General features: G+C 41.9%; 1 protein-coding gene across 4 annotated transcripts in view; it reads right to left on the minus strand.

Annotated features, from left to right (window-relative positions):
* Positions 1–26,307, minus strand: part of qdpra (quinoid dihydropteridine reductase a) — a 152,745-nt gene that overhangs the window by 87,825 nt on the left and 38,613 nt on the right. Inside the window, exon 1 of one of the 4 annotated variants that reach the window (XM_061891737.1) lies at positions 11,087–11,274. The exons of 1 other annotated variant lie outside the window; for it this stretch is intronic. In XM_061891737.1, the coding sequence (XP_061747721.1) occupies positions 11,087–11,114 (28 nt within the window). In that variant the 5' untranslated portion in view covers positions 11,115–11,274. Of the gene's footprint in view, positions 1–11,086; positions 11,275–26,307 lie in introns of those variants that run through there. 2 more of the 4 variants (XM_061891739.1, XM_061891743.1) reach the window with 2 other exon arrangements.

Genomic DNA, 26,307 nt, shown 5'->3' on the forward strand with positions numbered 1-26,307 from the left:
ATGGACTGGACTCTCACTATTATGTTAGATCCACTATGGACTGGACCCTCACTTTTATGTTGGATCCACTATGGACTGGACCCTCACTATCATGTTAGATCCACTATGGACTGGACTCTCACTATTATGTTAGATCCACGATGGACTGGACTCTCACTATTATGTTAGATCCACTATGGACTGGACTCTCACTATTATGTTAGATCCACTATGGACTGGACTCTCACTATTATGTTAGATCCACTATGGACTGGACTCTCACTATTATGTTAGATCCACTATGGACTGGACTCTCACTATTATGTTAGATCCACTATGGACTGGACTCTCACTATTATGTTAGATCCACGTTGACATCCCACTGGGTTGTGAGTTTTTCCTTGCCCTTATGTGGGCTCTGAACAGAGAATGGCTTGTGCAGCCCTTTGAGACAATTGTGATTTAGGTCTATATAAATAAGTGAAGTGAATTATATTTATATAGCGCTTTTTTCTCTAGTGACTCAAAGCGCTTTACATAGTGAAACCCAATATCTAATTTTTATATTTAAACTAGTGTGGGTGGCACTGGGAGCAGGTGGGTAAAGTGTCTTGCCCAAGGACACAACGGCAGTGACTATGATGGCTGAAGCGGGGATCGAACTTGCAACCCTCAAGTTGCTGGCACGGCCACTCTACCAACAATATGGAGTTCCGGCATCTGTGTCCGCCACGCGACGCGCTAAGCTACACCTGAGGTGACGTTCCGCACTTCAAACGCTTCCCGAAGCTGCGAGGGTGAGACGGGTCAACGGCGAGCCTCTGTGCTCGCCTTCTGATAGGCAGGAAGCGGAGTGAGGATGGCGGCCAATTAGCTCAGTTACCATGGAAACCCTTTGTAACCGGAGGCTGTGTCGCTGAACCCGCGGCGTCTCCGCTCACTCGCCGTGACGGATCCCAACACACCAACCGTGGGCCACTTCCTGCGGAGCCTGATAAGATTCTAAACAGCTGCCATTCCCGTCCTAATTCAACAAAATGCTTGGGAACTAACAAGATGCTTCATTTGTCCTGTTCAGTGGCGATGTTGTCCACGCAAAACAAAAATTACAGCATTTGGTTGGGATTGTATCGTATTGTTATAACTAGCACTTTGCTGTAATTATCTGCAGTGATTCTTTTATTATATTGAGGTAAATTATCAGTCAGTCAATCAATGTTTACTTATATAGCCCTAAATCACTAGTGTCTCAAAGGGCTGCACAAACCACTACGACATTCCCGGTAGGCCCACATAAGGGCAAGGAAAACTCACACCCAGTGGGACATCGGTGACAATGATGACTATGAGAACCTTGGAGAGGACGAAAGCAATGGATGTCCGGCGGGTCTAACATGATACTGTGATACTTATATTCAATCGAATAGACTCCAAAGACAAGATATTTAAGTGTTCAAACTGAGAAACTTCATAATTTTTTTGCAAATAATCATGAACTTGGCAGCAACAAATTGCAAGAAAGGGACATTTTTTTACCACTGTGTTAAATGGCCTTGCCTTTAAACAACACCTTTTCCACTTTGCATCAGTGAGCTCTGGGTGTTGTTGATAAATGGCTGTGGCATTGCATAGTATCAATCAATCAATCATTGTTTACTTATATAGCCCTAAATCACCAGTGTCTCAAAGGGCTGCACAAACCACAACACAAACCACTACGACATCCTCGGTAGGCCCACTTAAGGGCAAGGAAAACTCACACCCAGTGGGACGTCGGTGACAATGATGACTATGAGAACCTTGGAGAGGACGAACGCAATGGATGTCGAGCGGGTCTAACATGATACTGTGATACTTATATTCAATCGAATAGACTCCAAAGACAAGATATTTAAGTGTTCAAACTGAGAAACTTCATTATTTTTTTGCAAATAATCATGAACTTGGAATTTAATGGCAGCGACAAATTGCAAGAAAGGGACATTTTTTACCACTGTGTTATATGGCCTTGCCTTTAAACAACACTTTTTCCACTTTGCATCAGTGAGCTCTGGGTGTTGTTGATAAATGGCTGTGGCATTGCACAGTATCAATCAATCAATCATTGTTTACGTATATAGCCCTAATTCACTAGTGTCTCAAAGGGCTGCACAAACCACAACACAAACCACTACGACATCCCCGGTAGGCCCACATAAGGGCAAGGAAAACTCACACCCAGTGGGACGTCGGTGACAATGATAACGATGAGAACCATGGAGAGGATGAAAGCAATGGATGTCGAGCGGGTCTAACATGATACTGTGAAAGTTCAATCCATAATGGATCCAACACAGTCGCGAGAGTCCAGTCCAAAGCGGATCCAACAGAGCAGCGAGAGTCCCGTTCAATGCGGAGCCAGCAGGAAACCATCCCAAGCGGAGACGGATCAGCAGCGCAGAGATGTCCCAAGCCGATACACGGGCAAGTGGTCCATCCTGGGTCCCGACTCTGGACAGCCAGTACGTCATCCGTGGCCATCGGACCGGACCCCCTCCACAAGGGAGAGTGGGACATAGGAGAAAAAGAAAAGAAACGGCAGATCAACTGGTCTAAAAAGGGAGTCTATTTAAAGGCTATAGTATACAAATGAGTTTTAAGGTGAGACTTAAATGCTTCTACTGTGTACATATTTCTTATACGATTGTTAAGTAGCATGCATTTGTATTTGGACATGGAACCTTTTAGGGGATTGTTCTATTAAGTAAATATGCCCTTAGTTGGCTTCAAGTCCAGATGTCAAACAAAGGGAAACTTAAAGGATAGCAGCATTTGGATTTTATCAGGAAGTGTAAAAAAACATTGGCAACATCTGGTAGGAAGCCCTCACAAGTAGGAGTAGAGGACAGGGGTCGGAGATCACCCGACTAAAACCGATCAGAGGAAATACATCGACTGGCCGAACAACAATTTAGGCTTTGTCCAGACTGGCTAGAGTTGTGGTCTTCGTGTAAAAACTATTTAAGGACAGTGGTCCGAGAGGACAGCAGAAGAGTAATCAGGCCCAAACTCTTTCTCCTAGAAGCTGCAGTTCCAGTCTAAAGGCTCGCTGAAACAAATAAAGCTTTTTTGTCTCGACGATTCCTCGTTGGCGTCTTCTGGGCTCATCACACGACCATCTATACATCACTAGGTTTATTAGGTAAAGCCTATCTCAGCTACAATCGGGCGGAAGGCGGCGTACACCCTGGACAAGTCACCACCCCATCGCAGGGCCAACACAGAGACAGACAACATTTTTTACAAACTGAACTTGGAGAAATGAGAAGTATTTCCTATTAATCCTGCTTCTATTAGGAATTTCCTCTGCACAATTTTCCCTTTAGAACTGCCTTGCAAAGTTTCAAAAACTTGGGTGTCCAGGTCACTCTTAGGCTTGCCGACTTTGTTTCACTGTTGTCCAGAATAAAGGGAGAGTGGAGGTCTTAGTGTAAAACGTATTTAAGGACAGTGCTTCGAAAGGACAGCAGAAGGGTAATCAGGCCCATATTCTTTCTCCTGGAAACTGCAGTTCCAGTCTAAAGGCTCGCTGAAACAAATAAAGCTTTATTGTTTCGACGATTCCTTGTTAGCGTCTTCTTGGCTCATCACACGACCATCAAATATACAACACTATCAATGCAAAATAAAGAGAAAAAAACAGGCGCACTAGAGGAATATTTGACCACCTTTGAGCAGGTCGAACCTATCTCAGCTACAACCGGGTGGAAGGCGGCGTACAACCTGGACAAGTCGCCACTTACTCGCAGGCCCAACACAGATAGACCGACAACATTCTTTACAAACTGAACTTGGGGAAAAGTGAAATACTTCCTACGAATCCTGCTGCTATTAAGAAATATCTTCTGCAAAATTTTCCCCTAAAAATTGTCTTGCAAAATTTCACAAACTTGGGTGACCAGCTAACACGTACGATTGCTTACTTTGTTGCACTGTTGTCCAAAATAAAGTGAAATTGGAGATCTTCATGTAAAAAGTATTTAAGTACAGTTGTCTGAAAGGACAGCAGAAGAGTAATCAGGCCCATATTCTTTCTCCTAGAAGCTGCAGTTCCAGTCTAAAGGCTCGCTGAAACAAATAAAGCTTTTTTGTCTCGACGATTCCTCGTTGGCGTCTTCTTGGCTCATCACACGACCATCAAATATACAACACTATCAATGCAAAATAAGAGATAAAAAAACAGGAACACTAGAGGAATATCTGACCACCTTTGAGCAGGATAGAATGCAGTAGAAATCACTAGCTTTAGCCTTAAAGAGATACACACTTTCGGGATGACTGGGGGGGTCGCTGGAGCCTACCTCAGCTACAATCGGGCGGAAGGCGGCGTACACCCTAGACAAGTCGCCATCGCAGGTTCCAACACAGATAGACAGACAACATTCTTTACACATTGAACTTGGGGAAAACTATAAATCCTGCTGCGATTAAGAAATATCCTATGCACAATTTTCCCTTTAGAACTGCCTTGCAAAGATTCACAAACTTAGGTATACGCTTGCCAAATTTGTTGCACTGTTGTCCAGAATAAAGGGAGAGTGGAGGTCTTAGTGTAAAACGTATTTAAGGACAGTGGTCCAGGAGGACAGCAGAAGAGTAATCAGGCCCATACTCCTTCTCCAGGAAGCTGCAGTTCCGGTCTAAAGGCTCGCTGAAACAAATAAAGCTTTTTGTTTCGACGATTCCTTGTTGGCGTCTTCTTGGCTTATCACACGGCCATCAAATATACAAGACTGTCAATGCAAAATAAAGAGAAAAAAACAGGCACACTAGAGGAATAGTTGACCACCTTTGAGCAGGTGTAACCTATCTCAGCTACAATCGGGTCGAAGGCAGGTACACCCAGTCACATAATATATGCGGATTTTACACACACCTAAGTGAATGCAAGGCATCAGCCGTACAGGTCACACTTAGGGTGGCCGTATAAACAACTTTAACACTGTTACAAATATGCGCCACACTGTGAACCCACACCAAACAAAAATGACACAGATTTCGGGAGAGTATATGCACCGTAACACAACAGAACAAATACCCAGAACTCCTTGCAGCACTAAGTCTTCCGGGACGCTACAATATTCACCCCCCACTACCATCAAACCCCACCCCTCAAACCCCCTTCTCCCGAATTCGGAGGTCTCAAGGTTGACAAGTATGACGTACGCTTGCTGACTTTGTTGCACTGTTTTCCAGAATAAAGGGAGCGTTTTGTCGCTGGTCCTTACTCAATTTATCAACAAGAGCTTTCGTCAATTCTGGTTAAATGAATGTACTTCCGCGATTTTCCCGTTTTTTCCAGAATGCTCCACTTTTTCTCTGTCCTCCTTTCGTAAATTAGATTTCAGTCAGACGTTAGACTTCATTTGGAAGAAAAAAAAAGACTCGCAGGTTACGATATCTGCAAAGGCCCAAATCGTCGGGAGGATTAGCACTACCAAATGAATTTATAAATATACAAACCCCGTTTCCATATGAGTTGGGAAATTGTGTTTGATGTAAATATAAACGAAATACAATGATTTGCAAATCCTTTTCAACTCATATTCAGTTGAATGCACTACAAAGACAAGATATTTGATGTTCAAACTCATAAACTTTTTATTTTTTTTGGCAAAAAATAATTAACTTAGAATTTCATGACTGCAACACGTGCCAAAGTAGTTGGGAAAGGGCATGTTCACCACTGTGTTACATCACCTTTTCTTTTAACAACACTCAATAAATGTTTGGGAACTGAGGAAACTAATTATTGCAGCTTTGAATGTGGAATTCTTTCACATTCTTGTTTTACATAGAGCTTCAGTCCTTCAACAGTCCGGGGTCTCCACTGTCGTATTTTATGCTTCATAATGTGCCACACATTTTCCATGGGAAACAGGTCTGGACTGCAGGCGGGCCAGGAAAGTACCCGCACTCTTTTTTTATGAAGCCACGCTGTTGTAACACGTGCTGAATGTAGCTTGGCATTGTTTTGCTGAAATAAGCAGGGGCGTCCATGAAAAAGACGGCGCTTAGATGGCAGCATATGTTGTTCCAAAACCTGTATGTACCTTTCAGCATTAATGGTGCCTTCACAGATGTGTAAGTTACCCATGTCTTGGGCACTAATGCACCCCCATACCATCACAGATGCTGGCTTTTGAACTTTGCATCGATAACAGTCTGGATGGTTCGCTTCCCCTTTGGTCCGGATGACACAATATCGAACATTTCCAAAAACTATTTGAAATGTGGACTCGTCAGACCACAGAACACTTTTCCACTTTGCATCAGTCCATCTTAGATGATCTCGGGCACAGAGAAGCCGGCGGCATTTCTGGATGTTGTTGATAAATGGCTTTCGCTTTGCATAGTAGAGCTTTAACTCGCATTTACAGATGTAGCGACCAACTGTATTTAGTGACAGTGGTTTTCTGAAGTGTTCCTGAGCCCATGTGGTGATATCTTTTAGAGATTGATGTCGGTTTTTGATACAGTGCCGTCTGAGGGATCGAAAGTCACGGTCATTCAATGTTGGTTTCTGGCCAACGTGGAGTGATTTCTCCAGATTCTCTGAACTTTTTGATGATATTATGGTCCGTAGATGTTGAAATCCCTAAATTTCTTGCAATTGCACTTTGAGAAACGTTGTTCTTAAACTGTTTGACTATTGGCTCACGCAGTTGTGGACAAAGGGGTGTACCTCGCCCCATCCTTTCTTGTGAAAGACTGAGCATTTTCCGGGAAGCTGTTTTTATACCCAATCATGGCACCCACCTGTTCCCAATTAGCCTGCACACCTGTGGGATGTTCCAAATAAGTGCTTGATGAGCATTCCTCAACTTTATCAGTATTTATTGCCACCTTTTCCAACTTCTTTGTCACGTGTTGGCGGCATCAAATTTTAAAGTTAATGATCATTTTCCAGAAAGTGTTTATCAGTTTGAACATCAAATATGTTGTCTTTGTAGCATATTCAACTGAATATGGGTTGAAAATGATTTGCAAATCATTTTATTCCGTTTATATTTACATCTAACACAATTTCCCAACTCATATGGAAACAGGGTTTGTAGGTTGCAATATGAAGCATTTGCTCCTCCTGCATTATTGCTGGTTATAAAAGGTGGACTCAACCAATCCAGTATCTCTTAGGGCTCTGGTTCACTCTCCCATCCGCCGTTCTGCTTCAGCTTTTACAAAAAAATCCAGTCGTTAAAACCTTACTCAGAATTTGGGTTCAGTTCAAGCGTTGTTTTTGGCTTACAGACGATTTCCAGTCTTGCACCCATCACTCCTAATCTTGTCAATGTTATTTAAGATAGTAATGTCTGGGGATCGACAACAAAGATTTATTCATTGACAACATTTTGATAAATTGTCACTCCCTAATCAACACTTTTTTAAATATCTACAGATCCGCAGTTTTGTTTGTAATACTTTACCTAGGTTTCCAAACTTACCAACTGACCATTTTAAATGTTTTTTGTCACCACTTCTGACGTTAAAGGCCTACTGAAACCCACTACTACCGGCCACGCAGTCTGATAGTTTATATATCAATGATGAAATATTAACATAACAACACATGCCAATACGGCCTTTTTAGTTTACTAACTTGCAATTTTAAATTTCGCGCAAATTATCTTGCTGAAAACGTCACGGTATGATGACACGTATGATTGTAGCGAACATGTTCTTCCGGCTATAAGTCATCTGCTTCAATCGCATAATTCCACAGTATTCTGGACATCTGTGTTGTTGAATATTTAGCAATTTCTTCAATTAATAATGGAGACGTCAAAGAAGAAAGACGTAGGTGGGAAGCGGTGTATTACGGACGCTTTTAGCAACACAAACACAGCCAGGGCTTTCTTGTTTACATTCCCGAAGGATGACGGTGAAGCTTTACTATGGAACAGAGCGGTCAAGCGAACATGGTTCGCTACCACATGTCAACCGGCAGGTTTCGGTGAGTAAATGGTGGTAATAAGTCGGCTCTTACCGTAGACATGAGCGGAGAGCTTGCGTCGTTCCACCGACCGCTCCCGACTGTTAGTGAATTGTGAATTATATTTATATAGCGCTTTTCTCTAGTGACTCAAAGCGCTTTACATAGTGAAACCCAATATCTAAGTTACATTTAAACCAGTGTGGGTGGCACTGGGAGCACGTGGGTAAAGTGTCTTGCCCAAGGACACAACGGCAGTGACTAGGATGGCGGAAACGGGAATCGAACCTGCAACCCTCAAGTTGCTGGCACGGCCGCTCTACCAACCGAGCTATACCGCCCGTACTGTTGGATGCTTACACTGTGTTGTACAGGTACGAACGTATAATCTCACTAAAACACTAATAACACTATAAACAGATCAATCAATCAATCAATCAATGTTCATTTATACAGCCCTAAATCACTAGTGTCTCAAAGGGCTGCACAAACCACTACGACATCCTCGGTAGGCCCACATAGGGGTAAGGAAACCTCAGACCCAGTGGGACGTCGGTGACAATGATGACTATGAGAACCTTGGAGGTAAGGGATTTTCCAGAATTATCCTAGTATCCCACTGCCCTCGTCTTTTTATTTTTTTTCTAGTCCTTCACTCTCACTTTCCTCATCCACGAATCGTTCATCCTCGCTCAAATTAATGGGGAAATCGTCGCTTTCTCGGTCCGAATCGCTCTCGCTGCTGGTGGCCATGATTGTAAACAATGTGAGGATGTGAGGAGCTCCACAACCCGTGATGTCACGCGCATATCGTAAGGCAAGGCTTTTTTATTAGCGACCAAAAGTTGCGAATTTTATCATCGATGTTCTCTACTAAATCCTTTCAGCAAAAATATGGCAATATCGCGAAATGATCAAGTATGACACATAGAATGGACCTGCTATCCCCGTTTAAATAAGAAAATCTCATTTCAGTAGGCCTTTAAAATGATCGTGTGGAGGGGGGTGTGGCCTGCGGGCCTGCCGCGGAATGGAGTGTGTCCGGACCGGCCTCAAAAACCCAGGTGGGCCTTGTTATCTAATCACATATCGCCTTTATTAGCAGCAGCCGTGATGAGACGAGTGGTTGACATGGAGTTCAATTACACTTATTTACAATAAAAACATTTATTTACGCCTTAATTCTTTTAATTCAATGAGGTCACTTCTGAAGGGTGACTTAGGAGTGACCCAATCTAAAAAGAACTGGACAGAGATTTGATGTGATGTTTATAAGTGTGACATTTTTGGGGTTTACTTGTTTCGGGGAGGAACAAAAAGAACATTTGATGTGTTTAATTGTATTTCTGGACTGTATATTTCAAAAAACACTGGCAAACCGTTTTAGAGAATGTTCAGAATTTTAGACACCTCGTCTTGTTTATACTTACTCCTTTTTTGGTAATAAAAATTGTTAAACTTCAATTCCAGACACCTCTCTTTATTTTAGATTAAAAGCTTCTGGGTGCACTCTTCCCTCCTAAAGGAAAGGTCCCAATAATCCCAGGATGTCCCTGAACGCACCACGCATATCCAAAGGGAGCAAAACTTGGAAACAGTTGAATTGGCAATAAAACAATAACAATGGCATGAATTAAACATATTACTGGTGACACGGTGCAAATTAAATGGTGGTGAGTCCACTTCGGTCAGGGGAATATCGACTTTGGACAGTAAATAAAATGGTAAATAAATAAAAACGGAATACAATTATTTGCAAATCCTTTTCAACTTATATTAAATTGAATAAACTGCAAAGATACAAGTTACTTAACATTCTGACTGGAAAACTTTTAATTTTTTGAAAATATTAGCTCATTTGGAGCTTGATGCCTGCAACATGTTTGAAAAAAGCTGGCACAAGTGGCAAAGAAAACTGAGAACGTTGAGGCATGCTCATCAAACACTTATTTGGAACATGCCACAGGTGAGCGGCTAATTGGCAACAGGTGGGTGCCATGATTGGGTATAAAAGCAGCTTCCATGATCACAAACAAGGACGGGGCGAGGGTCACCACTTTGTCAACAAATGCCTGAGCGAATTGTTTAAGAACAACATTTCTCAACCAGCTATTGCAAGGAATTTAGGGAATTCACCCTAATATCATCAAAAGGATCAGAGAATCTGGAGAAATCACTGCACACAAGCGATGATATTACGGACCTTGGATCCCTCAGGCGATACTACATCAAAAAGCGACATCAGTGTGTAAAGGATATCACCACATGGGCTTTTTACACACCTTTTAAATTCCTTCCTCTTTCCTGACAATTTAAATCAATGTTCAAGTTAATTTATTTCTTTATTGTAAAGAATAATAAATACATTTTAATTAAATTTTTCATTTTAGCTTCTGTTTTTTCGACAAAGAATATTTGTGAAATACTTCTTCAAACTTATTTTGATTAAAAATAAAAATATTCTGGCAAATCTAAAAAATCTGTAGAATCAAATTAAAATCTTATTTCAAAGTCTTTTGAATTTCTTTTACAATTTTTGTTCTGGAAAATTTAGAAGAAATAATGATTGGTCTTTGTTAGAAATATAGCTTGGTCCAATTTGTTATATATTAAGATTGGATTTTAACCTATTTAAAACATGTCATCAAAATTTTTAAATTAACCTTAATCAGGAAAAAACACTAATGATGTTCCATAAATTCTTTTTAAAATTTTTTCAGGATGATTCAAATTAGCTAGTTTTTCTCTTCTTTTTTTCGGTTGAATTTTAAAGAGTCGAAATTGAAGATAAACTGTGTTTAATTTTTTTCCGGTTTTCTCCTCTTTTAAACCATTCAATTAAATGGTTTTTTTTCTTAATTTATTCTCTACAAAAAAACCTTCCGTAAAAGGGAAAAAAATGTACGACGGAATGACAGATAGAAATACTCATTTTTTTATATATAGAATTATTTATCAAAGGTAAATTGAGCACATTGGCTATTTTGGGCATTTTATTTATTTAAGTGTGTATCAAGCTGGTAGCCCTTTGCATTAATCAGTACCCAAGAAGTAGCTCTTGGTTTCAAAAAGGTTGGTGACCCCTGCTCTAAATATAAGGGTCTTTTTTAAAAATTTACAATAAAAATCTTCTACCTGGTTGAAGTCTCGTGTGGCCGTCCATCAAACCTCACGATCATGATGCAGGAAACAGGTGGCGACGTGCAGGTAAGAGTCTTTAAATGATCAAAAACACAAACGATCTCTTCAGTAGGCAAGCAAAGTACTAAAATTACTGTGATTGTCTGCTTTGACAAACCCAAACAGTCAGTAAAAAAGTCCGTAACAAAAGCAATCTTCCAGCACTAACTGCAGGGCAGGCTGGTTTTTTTTTAAGAAAGCCTGTTCGACAACCAGGAACAGGTGTGCTCAGGTTGTCAATCAGGGACAGGTGAGGGTGAAGTGAATTAATTAACTCATATTATGTTCTTCATATGGTGAATGTTTATATTCAACTTGGAGAAAGCGAACCACCAGGTTTAAGTAGATAGTGTTTGAGTCCATAATAAAATAAGGAGCCTTATTTGGACATTCACATGTGGTCTGAAATGAGCTCTCTCACGAGAAGAAGCAATAACAACCCAGGCGTCGAAATGCAAAAGGGATAGCTCTATCCTGGAGGAGAGACTCCATGTTTATCTTAAACGTCAACCTGCAACCTAAACATATTGTCATGGCTGTCTTGAATTTCCAATAATTTCTACAACTGTTTATTTTTTTGTGATAGAGTGATTTTGTTGGTCACAAAAAACATTCTTGAAGTGTGGTTCTTTCATGGATTTATTATGGGTCTACTGAAAATGTGAGCAAATTTGCTGGGTCAAAAGTATACACACAGCAATGAGGCGCTTTTGGCAGCCATCCAAAACCTTCTGGCAAGCTTCTGCTTGAATTTTTGACCACTCTTCTTGCCAAAATCGGTGCAGTTCAGCTGAATTTGTTGTTTTTCTGACATGGACTTGTTTCTTCAGCATTGTCCAAAGTCAAGAATTTGGGAAGGCCATTTTAAAACCTTCATTCCAGCCTGTGCTTGAATTTTTGACCACTCTTCTTGACAAAATTGGTGCAGTTCAGCTGAATTTGTCGGTTTTCTGACATGGACTTGTCTCTTCAGCATTGTCCAAAGTCAAGAATTTGGGAAGGCCATTCTAAAACCTTCATTTCAGCCTGTGCTTGAATTTTTGACCACTCTTATTGACAAAATTGGTGCAGTTCAGCTGAATGTGTTGGTTTTCTGACATGGACTTGTTGCCTCAGCATTGTCCAAAGTCAAGAATTTGGGAAGGCCATTCTAAAACCTTCATTCCAGCCTGTGCTTGAATTTTTGACCACTCTTCTTGACAAAATTGGTGCAGTTCAGCTGAATTTGTCGGTTTTCTGACATGGACTTGTTTCTTCAGCATTGTCCAAAGTCAAGAATTTGGGATGGCTATTCTAGAACCTTCATTCCAGCCTGTGCTTGAATTTTTGACCACTTTCTTGAAAAAATTGTTGCAGTTCAGCTGAATTTGTTGGTTTTCTGACATGGACTTGTTTCTTCAGCATTGTCCAAAGTCAATAATTTGGGAAGGCCATTCTAAAACCTTCATTCCAGCCCGTGCTTGAATTTTCGACCACTCTTCTTGACAAAATTGGTGCAGTTCAGCTGAATTTGTTGGTTTTATGACTTGGACTTGTTTCTTCAGCATTGTCCAAAGTCAAGAATTTGGGAAGGCCATTCTAAAACCTTCATTCCATCCTCTGCTTGAATTTTTGACCACTCTTCTTGACAAAATTGGTGCAGTTCAGCTGAATTTGTTGGTTTTCTGACATGGACTTGTTTCTTCAGCATTGTCCAAAGTCAAGAATTTGGGAAGGCCATTTTAAAACCTTCATTCCAGCCTGTGCTTGAATTTTTGACAACTCTTCTTGACAAATTGGGTGCAGTTCAGCTGAATTTGTTGGTTTTCTGACATGGACTTGTTTCTTCAGCATTGTCCAAAGTCAAGAATTTGGGAAGGCCATTCTAAAACCTTCATTCCAGCCTGTGCTTGAATTTTTGACCACTCTTCTTGACAAAATTGGTGCAGTTCAGCTGAATTTGTCGGTTTTCTGACACGGACTTGTTTCTTCAGCATTGTCCAAAGTCAAGAATTTGGGAAAGCAATGCTAAAACCTTCATTTCAGCCTGTGCTTGAATTTTTTGACCACTCTTCTTGACAAAATTGGTGCAGTTCAGCTGAATTTGTCGGTTTTCTGAAATGGACTTGTTTCTTCAGCATTGTCCAAAGTCAAAAATTTGGGAAGGCCATTCTAAAACCTTCATTCCAGCCTGTGCTTGAATTTTTGACCACTCTTCTTGACAAAATTGGTGCAGTTCAGCTGAATTTGTCGGTTTTCTGACATGGACTTGTTGCTTCAGCATTGTCCAAAGTCAAGAATTTGGGAAGGCCATTCTAAAACCTTCATTCCAGCCTTTGCTTGAATTTTTGAACACTCTTCTCGACAAAATTGGTGCAGTTCAGCTGAATTTGTCGGTTTTCTGACAATGACTTGTTTCTTCAGCATTGTCCAAAGTCAAGAATTTGGGAAGGCCATTCTAAAACCTTCATTCCAGCCTGTGCTTGAATTTTTGACCACTCTTCTTGACAAAATTGGTGCAGTTCAGCTGAATGTGTCGGTTTTCTGACATGGACTTGTTTCTTCAGCATTGTCCAAAGCCAAGAATTTGGGAAGGCCATTCTAAAACCTTCATTCCAGCCTGTGCTTGAATTTTTGACCACTCTTCTTGACAAAATTGGTGCAGTTCAGCTGAATTTGTCGGTTTTCTGACATGGACTTGTTTCTTCAGCATTGTCCAAAGCCAAGAATTTGGGAAGGCCATTCTAAAACCTTCATTCCAGCCTGTGCTTGAATTTTTGACCTCTCTTCTTGACAAAATCGGTGCAGTTCAGCTGAATTTGTTGGTTTTCTGACATGGACTTGTTTCTTCAGCATTGTCCAAAGTCAAGAATTTAGGAAGGCCATTCTAAAACATTCATTCCAGCCTGTGCTTGAATTTTTGACCACTCTTCTTGACAAAATTGGTGCAGTTCAGCTGAATTTGTTGGTTTTCTGACATGGACTTGTTGCTTCAGCATTGTCCAAAGTCAAGAATTTGGGAAGGCCATATTAAAACCTTCATCCCAGCCTGTGCTTGAATTTTGACCACTCTTCTTGACAAAATCGGTGCAGTTCAGCTGAATTTGTTGGTTTTCTGACATGGACTTGTTTCTTCAGCATTGTCCAAAGTCAAGAATTTCGGAAGGCCATTCTAAAACCTTTATTTCAGCCTGTGCTTGAATTTTTGACCACTCTTCTTGACAAAATTGGTGCAGTTCAGCTGAATTTGTTGGTTTTCTGACATGGACTTGTTTCCTCAGCATTGTCCAAAGACAAGTATTTGGGAAGGCCATTCTAAAACCTTCATTTCAGCCTGTGCTTGAATTTTTGACCACTCTTCTTGACAAAATTGGTGCAGTTCAGCTGAATTTGTCGGTTTTCTGACATGGACTTGTTTCTTCAGCATTGTCCAAAGTCACGAATTTGGGAAGGCCATTCTAAAACCTTCATTCCAGCCTGTGCTTGAATTTTTGACCACTCTTCTTTTTCATTGTCCCATTTACTCTCTGTAAAACACCAGTTCCATTGGCAGCAAAACAGGCCTAGATCATAATACTGCCACCACCTTGCTTGACGGTATGCATGGTGTTCCTGGGATTAAAGACCTCCCATTTTCTCCTCCAAACATATTGCTGGGTATTGTGGCCAAACAGCTCAATTTTGTTTCATCTACATCACATGGACAAAGATAAGACCTTCTGGAGGAACAAAAATGGAGCTGTTTGGCCACAATACCCAGCAATATGTGTGAAGGAGAAAAGGTGAGGTCTTAAATCCCAGGAACACCATACCTAAAGCCAAGCATGGTGGTGGTATTTGGGTGTTTGATTAGGACAATGTGTAACGATTTGATGCGGAGGTTGTTCTCCCAAGATGCAGACGGACTCCGGACACAGCGTGCAGGTAGGAAATTATTTATTTTTCATAAATCATGCGGGAAAAAAACAGGGATCAAACTAAAGAACCTAGCGTGGAATCTAGCATATAAAGAGGAATCAAGAATAACCGCTGTTACCAGTTGAGTGTGGAAAGAAACGGGAATAAATAGCACTCTGATTAGTGCCCGGCTGCAGGTGAGCATCCCCGACACTAATCAGAGGCAGCTGCAACCAGGGGTGCTGAAACAGAACTAAGGTAGTCAAAACATGATCCGGGCTACGGATCATAACACAAAGACCCCAAACACACGTCAAAAGTGGTAAAGGTATGGCTAAATCAGGGTAGAACTCTGGTTTTAGAATAGTCCTACCAAAGTCTTGGTGTGGACAATGCTGAAGAAACAAGTCCATGTCAGAAAACCAACACACTTAGCAGAACTGCACCGATTTTGCCAAGAGGAGTGGTCAAAAATTCAAGCAGAAGCTTGCCAGAAGCTGTAAGCAAATATTAATATTACTGTGTGTATACTTTTGACCCAGCAGATTTGCTCACATTTTCAGTAGACCCATAATAAATCCATAAAAGAACCAAACTTCCTGGATGTTTTTTGTGACCCACAAGTAAGAGTTGTAGAGATTATTGGAAAATCACGACAGTGTATGTAAACCTTTCACAACAGATGTATACCCATAACTTGTAGGTTGACGTTTAAGATAAACATTGAGTCTCTCCTCCAGGATAGCGCTATCACTTTTACATTTCGAAGCCTAGTTTTATTGCTTCTTCTCGTAAGTTAGCTAATTTCAGTCCACATGTGAATGTCCAAGTAAGGCTTCTTATTTTATTCTGGACTTCATGAATGTATTTTGTGACCAACAAGTATGTGCTCCAAACATGGAGTCTGTCCTCCAGGATAGCGCTATCACTTTTACATTTCGAAGCCTGGTTTTATTGCTTCTTCTCGTAAGTTAGCTAATTTCAGTCCACATGTGAATGTCCAAGTAAGGCTTCTTATTTTATTATGGACTTCATGGATGTATTTTGTGACCAACAAGTATGTGCTCCAAACATGGAGTCTGTCCTCCAGGATAGCGCTATCACTTTTACATTTCGAAGCCTGGTTTTATTGCTTCTTCTCGTAAGTTAGCTAATTTCAGTCCACATGTGAATGTCCAAGTAAGGCTTCTTATTTTATTCTGGACTTCATGAATGTATTTTGTGACCAACAAGTATGTGCTCCGATCAAGACAGCCATGACATTATGTTCTTTGCAAGTGTATGTAAATTTTTGACCAAGACTGTACACAAACATCTCCTTATATGGTCAGGTTGTACTCTCCTAAATAAACACACACTCAGACATAGAAAGAAGGAATATAAAAACTGATGGTTTGGCTCCTCCAAGTTAAGAGTGCCTAATTTTCTTGACCTGACCTCCTCCAGGTACTGCAGTCCTGTATAATGACATTTGCTTGTAATAAAGAAACTTTTGCTTCAGTAAAGCGTCGCCCACGTCTCTTTTTATCGGGCCGCTTTGCCGTGTCTCCCTTCTGTCCGGACCAGGATGATAAGACCAGAAATACACGTCAAGGTACACAGCACTCGGGCCAAAGTGATGTAACCGGACAGGAAGTGAACACAAATACAAGCATTGGACAGGAAGCAAATACAGAAAATAAGGAAAACACAAGAACATGTCTATCAGAATAATTGGATATAACTTGTTTGCTTGCCCTGCGTGAAGACCGGTGGCCCTGGTTACTATCCACTTGTGCTCACAAAGCTGTCCTTGTTCTTATCAAGCAAAGGCGGACAGCTTGTAAAATCTCCACTGTGTGCCATGGAACGCGCCTCTCCATAGACGTGTCTGTTTTTCAGATCTCGATAGCCACGCGAGGGGCCGTATCAAGACCCGAAGTCTCCAAGAAGATAAGTCGGATGAGCAGAGAGGGGGTGAACCCGACACCGCTCCAAGCACATTTTGCTTTTAACTGTTTATGACCCAGTGCTGGGCTGCCGCATAATGTGACCCCTCCTCTTAATCAGGGAATGTCCAAATATATGGGGAAAGACAGGAACTTCTTCCTCAAATAGATGGTTTGGTGTTTGATCCTGATAATGTCAAACCGGTTGTGAAAAGTAGGCTGTGTTAACCACACTCCCTTAGGCCATAAGTGCTGCACTGGACAATGAGCTGAACCATCAACAAGCTTCACTAATCAATGAGGTGAAACATTAAAAACCTCAGCCTTCCCGGTAAGGTTTATTCAGGTGTACTGGAGAGGAGGCTACGCCGGATAGTCGAACCTCGGATTCAGGAGGAACAGTGTGGTTTTTGTCCTGATCGTGGAACTGTGGACCAGGTTTATACACTCGGCAAGGTCCTTTGAGGGTGCATGGGGGTTTGCCCAACCAGTTTACATGTGCTTGGTGGACTTCCAAAAGGCATTCGACCGTGTCCCTTGGGAAGTGCTCAGAGAGTATGGGGTATCGGACTGTCTGATTGTGGCGGTCCACTCCCTGTATGATCAGTTTTAGAGCTTGGTCCGCATTGCCGGCAGTAAGTCCGACACGTTTCCAGTGAGGGTCAGACTCCGCCAAGGCTGCCCTTTGTCACCGATTCTGTTCATAACTTTTATGGACAGATTTTCTAGGCGCAGTCAAGGGGTTCCGGTTTGGTGGCTGCAGGATTAGGTCTCTGCTTTCTGCAGATGATGTGGTCCTGATGGCTTCATCTGGCCAGGATCTTCAGCTCTCGCTGGATCGGTTCGCAACCGGGATGAGAATCAGCGCCTCCAAGTCCGAGTCCATGGTTTTCGCCTGGAAAAGGGTGGAGTGCCATCGCCGGGTTGGGGGTGGAGACCCTGCACCAAGTGGAGGAGTTCAAGTACCTCAGAGTCTTGTTCACGAGTGAGGGAAGAGTGGATCGTGAGATCGACAGGCGGATCGGTGCGGCGTCTTCAGTAATGCGGACGCTGTATCGATCCGTTGTGGTGAAGAAGGAGCTGAGCCGGAAGGCAAAGCTCTCAATTTACCGGTCGATCTAGGCTCCCATCCTCACCTATGGTCTTGAGCTTTGGGTTATGACCGAAAGGACAAGATCACGGGTACAAGCGGCTGAAATCAGTTTCCTCTCCCTTAGAGATAGGGTGAGAAGCTCTGCCATCCGGGGGGAGCTCAAAGTAAATCCGAGAGGAGCCAGATGAGGTGGTTCGGGCATCTGGTTCGAAGGCCTCCCTGTTAGGGTGTTTAGGGCATGTCCCCAGGACACGTTGGAAAGACTATGTCTCCTGGCTGGCCTGGGAACGCCTCGGGATCCCCCAGGAAGAGCTGGACGAATTGGCTGGGGAGAGGAAAGTCTAGGCTTCCCTGCTTAGGCTGCTGCCCCCGTGACCCGACCTCGGATAAGCGGTCGGGTCCACATTGTGTCATGTCGCTTTGGTTATTTATCAGCCGTGTGAGGACCATCTTGGCCCTCTTTAGTGATCAAAGCTCTACTTCCAGACAGGACAGATGGCTGTGAACCACAACGCTCACATTTAAGATCTGAAGTCCTGATCCAGCTCCGCAAAGACTGAGTCGTATGATGTGTGTCACCTTGCTTTTTTTTTTTTTTTTTTTTTTTTATGACAAGACTTTATCGTCCCTCCAGGAGAAATTGGGTTTACGCTCCTATTTTACGTGCGTCGGACCAAATGCACGCACTAAGGAGTGATATCAATTCTGTACCGTAGGATGCTGACTAGATTTGATGTTTATTGCACACTCGTGGCCACAAAGCACCATCCATTGCTTCCTTTTACGTTGAAACAATGAGGCAGTGGTGCCACAATTTTAGAAACGGGTTTTTATATATTGATTTATGGATTTTGAGCATGCTGTATTTTCAGGACCATAAGGCGCATTTTCGATCTTTTTTCCATATAAAAGGCGCACCGGATTATAGGGCGCATTAAAAGAGTCATTTTATTAACTGTTTTAATAGCATTCAGACTTTACTTCAATCAATAACGGAGCAGCTTGTCCTCATCCGTGGCTCACTAGTGCAAAAACAAAGAAAGAAAACGTCCGACCGGATCTCTCGAATAACTAAACGTCCTTTACTATAAACCCCAACTTAAACAAGTCGAAAAACTTATTGGGGTGTTACCATTTAGTGGTCAATTGTACGGAATATGTACTGTACTGTGCAATCTGCTAACAAAAGTCTCAATCCATCAATCAATCCTTGGGTGAATAATGTGACCTCACAACACCGGTATGTTTTAGCGTTTTCATGGCGAGTTGACTGACGGATATAAGTACGAACTTTACACAAAAATATATTATAAATGGAAACAATGGAGGATGAAGGTCCCATAACAAGAAGATAGAGAAAAAGAAGAAGCTTTTGGACTACGGTGTTGCCATGGACTACAAAGGCGGATGTGCGGAAATTTTCAGGACTTATGCAGATCCCAAACCAAATACACATCAACAGGTACTGGAAGGTAAGAAAAGTGTCATGTTTTTGTTATGTTCTGTTAGTTTTAGACTCCACTAGTTCCTGTTTTTGTGCGCCCTTGTTTGATTCGCGCAAATTTTCAGGACTTATGCAGGATCCTGAATACCCATAAAAAAAAACGTCAGACCGGAACTTCCTAATAACTAAAGTTCCTTTACCATGAATTGATAAACGTTGACCCCGACTTCAACAAGTTGAAAAACTTATTGGGGTGTTACCATTTAGTGGTCAATTGTTGTACGGAATATGTACTGAACTGTGCAATCTACTAATAAAAGTCTCAATCCATTTATCAATCCTTGGGTGAATAATGTGACCTCACAACACCGGTATGTTTTAGCGTTTTCATGACGAGTTCACTGACAGACAAAAGTACGAACTTTACACTAATTTATACTAGAAATGGCAACAATGGAGGATGAATGTGTCGGCACAGACTACAAAGGCGGAAGTGCGCAAATTTTCAGGACTTATGCAGGATCCCGAATACACATAAAAAAAAACATCAGACCGGAACTCTCTAATAACTAAAGTTCCTTTACCATGAATTGATAAACGTGGACTCCAAATTAAACAAGTTGAAAAACTTATTCGGGTGTTACCATTTAGTGGTCAATTGTACAAAATATGTACTGTACTGTGCAATCTACTAATAAAAGTCTCGATCCATCAATCAATCCTTGGGTGAATAATGTGACCTCACTACACCGGTATGTTTTAGCGTTTTCATGGCGAGTTTACTGACGGATATAAGTACGAACTTTACACAAAATTATATTAGAAATGGCAACAGTGGAGAATGAATGTCCCATAACAAGAAGATAGAGAAAAAAGAAGAAGCTTATGGACTACGGTGTTGCCATGGACTACAAAGGCGGATAAGCGCAAATTTTCAGGACTTATGCAAATCCCGAATACACATAAAAAAACGTCAGACCGGAACTCTTTAATAACTGAAGTTCCTTTACCATGAATTGATAAACGTGGACTCCAAATTAAACAAGTTGAAAAACTTATTCGGGTGTTAACATTTAGTGGTCAATTGTTGTACGGAATATGTACTGTACTGTGCAATCTACTAATAAAAGTCTCGATCCATCAATAAATCCTTGGGTGAATAATGTGACCTCACAACACCGGTATGTTTTAGCGGTTTCATGGCGAGTTTACTGACGGGTATAAGTACGAACTTTATACTAATTTATATTAGAAATGGCAACAATGGAAGATGAATGTGTCGGCACAGACTACAAAGGCGGATGCGCGCAAATTTTCAGGACTTATGCAGATCCCAAATACACATAAAAAAAACGTCAGACCGGAACTCTCTAATAACTAGAGTTCCTTTACCATGAATTGATAAACGTGGACCCCGACTTCAACAAGTTGAAAAACGTATTGGGGTGTTACCATTAAGTGGTCAATTGTTGTACGGAATACAAACTGTACTGTGCAATCTACTAATAAAAGTCTCAATCCATCAATCAATCCTTGGGTGAATAATGTAACCTCACAACACCGGTATGTTTTAGCGTTTTCATGGCGAGTTTACTGACGGATATAAGTATGAACTTTACACAAAAATATATCATAAATGGAAACAATGGAGGATGAATGTCCCATAACAAAAAGATAAAGAAAAAATACATTTATGGACAATGGTGTTGGCACGGACTACAAAAGCGGACTCGCGCAAATATTCAGGACTTATGCAGATCCCAAATACACATAAAAAAAAAGTTTGACCAGAACTCTCTAATAATTAAAGTTACTTTACCATGAATTGATAAACGTGGACTCCAAATTAAACAAGTTGAAAAACTTATTCGGGTGTTAACATTTAGTGGTCAATTGTTGTACGGAATATGTACTGTACTGTGCAATCTACTAATAAAAGTCTCAATCCATCAATCAATCCTTGGGTGAATAATGTGACCTCACAACACCGGTATGTTTTAGCGTTTTCATGGCGAGTTTACTGACAGACAAAAGTACGAACTTTACATTAATTTATACTAGAAATGGCAACAATGGAGGATGAATGAGTCGGCACAGACTACGAAGGCGGAAGTGCGCAAATTTTCAGGACTTATGCAGATCCCAAATACACATAAAAAAAAAATCCAACCGGAACTCTCTAATAACTAAAGTTCCTTTACCATGAATTGATAAACGTGGACCCCGACTTCAACAAGTTGAAAAACTTATACGGGTGTTAACATTTAGTGGTCAATTGTACGGAATATGTACTGTACTGTGCAATCTACTAATAAAAGTCTCAATCAATCAATCAATCCTTGGGTGAATAATATGACCTCACAACACCGGTATGTTTTAGCGGTTTCATGGCGAGTTGACTGACGGATAAAAGTACGAACTTTATATTAGAAATGGCAAAAATGCATGAATGTCCCATAACAAGAAGATAAAGAAAAAAGAAGAAGCTTACGGATTATGGTGTCGGCACAGACTACAAAAGCGGACGCACGCAAATTTTCAGGACTTATGCAGATCCCAAATACACGTCGACAGGTACTGGAAGGTAAGAAAAGTGTCATGTTTTTGTTATGTTCTGTTAGTTTTAGACTCCACTAGTTCCTGTTTTTGTGCAGCCTTGTTTGTTTTAGTTACCCTGGCGACTTATGATTTTCACCTGCTTCTGGTGTTCGGGACGCACACCTGTTTCCAATCAAGAGACCTGATTTAAGCCCACCTATGCCAGTCAGTAGTCCTGGCGTCATCATTATTTTCATGCCACAGTTTCGTGTTGTGCTATGCCATAGTTATGTTGGTTGTTTCATGCCACAGTAAGTCCTGTTTGTTCTATGTCTATGTTCTCCAAGGTTTGACCCATCGGGTTGAGTTTTTCCTTGCCCTGATGTGGGATCTGAAGCTTGCACAGCCCTTTGAGACACTTGTGATTTAGGGCGATACAAGTAAACATTGATTGATAGTCACCTGAAATGGTTTTCACTTCCTAGGTGTGCTTGAATTGAAGCTCATGGAGAGAATGCCAAGAGTGTGCAAAGCAGTAATCAGAGCAAAGGGTGGCTATTTTGAAGAAACTAGAATATAAAAACATGATTTTCAGTTATTTCACCTTTTTTTTTGTTAAGTACATAACTCCACGTGTTCATTCATCGTTTTGATGTGACCATTTTTTAAATTGTATTTATTTACTAGCAAGCTGGTCTCGCTTTGCTCGACATTTTTAATTCTAAGAGAGACAAAACTCAAATAGAATTTGAAAATCCAAGAAAATATTTTAAAGACTTGGTCTTCACTTGTTTGAATAAATTATTTTATTGTTTTTACTTTGCTTCTTATAACTTTCAGAAAGACAATTTTAGAGAAAAAAATACAACCTTAAAAATGATTTTAGGATTTTTAAACACCTTTTAAATTCCTTCCTCTTCTTTCCTGCCAATTTAAATCAATGTTCAAGTACATTTTTTTATTGTAAAAAATAATAAATACATTTAAATTTAATTCTACATTTTAACTTCTGTTTTTTCGACGGAGAATATTTGTGAAATATTTCTTCAAACCTATTATGATTAAAATTAAAAAAAAATTATTCTGGCAAATCTAAAAAGTCTGTAAAATCAAATTTTAATCTTATTTCAAAGTCTTTTGAATTTCTTAGAAAATTTTTGTTCTGGAAAATCTAGAACGAAATAATGATTCGTCTTTGTTAGAAATATAGCTTGGTCCAATTTGTTATATATTCTAACAAAGTGCAGATTGGGTTTTAACCTATTTAAAACATGTCATCAAAATTCTAAAATTAATCCGTATGAGAAAAATTACTAATGATGTTCCATGAATAATTAATTAAATTTTTTTCAAAAAGATTCAAATTTGCTAGTTTTTCTCTTCCTTTTTTCGTTTGAATTTGGAATTTTAAAGAGTCGAAATATATTTTAAAACATATTTATCTGTTTCTGTATATATTTATTGTGAAAAATCACTAAACTGATCAGTGTTTTCCCATAGATAAATATCATTAGTCAATAATATTAATACAGTTAAAGGTAAATTGAGAAAATTGGCTATTTCTGGCAATTTATTTACAGTAACTGTGTATCAAACTGGTAGCCCTTCCCAAGAAGTAGCTCATGGTTTCAAAAAAGTTGGTGACCCGTGATGTAAATAGTCATGAACCTGAAGAACAGGCATTGAACGAGGAGAAGGTGTGTCCAGAGGTTAGTCCTGTACTGTACATGTAAAAACTGCATTATCGCGGTGGTAACGAGGTCGGCTGATTGCAAATCGAAAACGACACCTGGAGGGCAAGTGTTAATGAAAGTGTGTTCCGATGAGCAGCAATTTTAAGAATAGCAAAACAAAGTGTGTCGTCTTGTGCCGGTGGCAGCCGCTCAAAACGGTAAATCCGGAGACGGCGGCCAAGAACAAAACCCACGCAGGCGAAGGGGGATTAAGATTAACGACGTTGGCACCAACCGAGACGTTTTTCACCATCGGGAGTCTTTGACATTTGTGAGGAGTTGGGTGTAAATATGTGTTGTCTCTCTGGTGAATCTTAAAACGTCTTAAGCTACAAGTGTGCAGACAATATATACTAAGCCAGGGGTTTCAAACTGTGGCACACGAGCGCCATCTAGTGGTAGGCTAAATATAAGTATTGTTACAGTGGACAAAAATATGAAATTCAACCCCTGCCTTGTTTGTAATGAATACTTAGGCCTACTGCGCTGCTGTATTTTAATATATATTCGTATGTGGTTACTTGTCCAGCCGAGGTTTTTCTGAGGTGTACTTGGTGGGAAAGGTTTGAGAACCACTGTGCTAAGCTACCTGGACCAAACATCTGCATGTTAGCTTTGTGTTGTAGCCGCCAAAGCTAATTCATGTGATATCTGATTTTAGTGATCATGAGTTACAGCAGAACCTGTTCAAGTTAACGCCCTTCTGGGTTCAAGTTACTGCCCCTCTAGGTTCGAATCCATGCTCCTTTAGGTTGGAGTCGGCACCCCTCTGGATTCAAATTGGCGCCCCTATTGGTTCAAGTTGGCGCCCCTCAGGGTTAAAGTTAACGCTTCTCTGAGTTCAAGTTCAAGTTAACGCCACCCTGGGTTCAATTGGCTCCCCTCTGGGTCCAAGTTGACGCCCCTCCGAGGTCAAGTTGGTGCCCCTCCGGGGTGAAGTTCAAGTTGACGCCCCTCTGGGTTCAAGTTGACGCCCCTTTGGGTTCAAGTTGACGCCCCTCTGGGTTCACGTTGGCGCCCCTCCGGGTTCACGTTGGCGCCCCTCCGGGTTCAAGTTGGCGCCCCTCCGGGTTCAAGTCGATGCACCTCTGGGTTCAAGTTGGCGCCCCTCTGGGTTCAAGTTGGCGCCTCTCAGGGTTCAAGTTGGCGCCTCTCAGGGTTCAAGTTGGCGCAACTCCGGGGTCAAGTTGGCGCATCTCTGGGTTCAAGTTAACGCTTCTCTGAGTTCAAGTTTGAGTTAACGGCACCCTGGGTTCAATTGGCTCCCCTCTGGGTTCAAGTTGACGCCCCTCCGAGGTCAAGTTTGCGCCCCTCCGGGGTGAAGTTCAAGTTAACGCCCCTCTGGGTGCAAGTTGACGTCCCTCTGGGTTCAAGTTGGCGCCCCTCCGGGTTCAAGTTGGCGCCCCTCCGGGTTCAAGTTGGCGCCCCTCTGGGGTGAAGTTCAAGTTAACGCCCCTCTGGGTTCAAGTTGGCGCCCCTCCGGGTTCAAGTTGGCGCCTCTCCGGGTTCAAGTTGGCGCCCCTCCGGGTTCAAGTTGGCGCCCCTCCGGGTTCAAGTTGGCGCCCCTCCGGGTTCAAGTTGGCGCCCCTCCGGGTTCAAGTTGGCGCCCCTCCGGGTTCAGGTTGGCGCCCCTCGGGTTCAAGTTGGCGCCCCTCCGGGGTCAAGTTGGCGCACCTCCGGGGTCAAGTTGGCGCACCTCCGGGGTCAAGTTGGCGCATCTCTGGGTTCAAGTTGGCGCCCCTCTGGGGTCAAGTTCAAGTTAACGCCACCCTGGGTTCAATTGGCTCCCTTTTGGGTTCAAGTTGACGCCCCTCCGAGGTCAAGTTGGCGCCCCTCCGGGGTGAAGTTCAAGTTGGCGCCCTTCTGGGTTCAAGTTGATGCCCCTATGGGTTCAAGTTGATGCCCCAATGGGTTTGAGCTGACGCCCCTCGGGGTTCGAGTTGACGCCCCTCGGGGTTCGAGTTGACGCCCCTCCGGGTTCAAGTTCAAGTTAACGCCCTTTTGGGCTCAAGTTAAGGCTCCTCTGAGATCGAGTCCGCACCCCGCTGAGTTCGAGTCCGCACCCCGCTGAGTTCGAGTCCTCACCCCTCTGGGTTCAAGTTGGCGCCCCTCTGGGTTCAAGTTAACACCCCTGTGGGTTCAAATTCAAGTTAACACCTGTCTGGGTTCAAGTTAACGACCCTCTGGGTTCATGTTAACACCCCTGTGGGTTCAAGTTAACACCCCTGTGGGTTCAAGTTTAAGTTAACACCCGTCTGGTTTCAAGTTAACGGCCCTCTGGGTTTTTAATTTTCCTGAAGGAATCAATAAAGTACTATCTTCAAGTTGGCGCCCCTCCGGGGTCAAGTTGATTCCCCTCTGGGTTGAAGTAAACGCCCCTCTGTCTTCAAGTTAAGGCTCCTCTGGGTTCAAGTTCAAGTTAACGCCGCCCTGGGTTCAAGTTAATGCCCCTCTGGGTTCAAGTTGGCACCTCCCTGGGTTCAGTTGGCGTCTCCCTGGGTTCTAGTTGGCAACCCTGTGGGTTCAAGTTCAGGTTAACGCCCCTCTGGGTTCAAGTTAACGCT

Source organism: Nerophis ophidion, linkage group LG29 (assembly GCF_033978795.1).
Source record: "Nerophis ophidion isolate RoL-2023_Sa linkage group LG29, RoL_Noph_v1.0, whole genome shotgun sequence".
Lineage (NCBI taxonomy): Eukaryota > Metazoa > Chordata > Actinopteri > Syngnathiformes > Syngnathidae > Nerophis > Nerophis ophidion.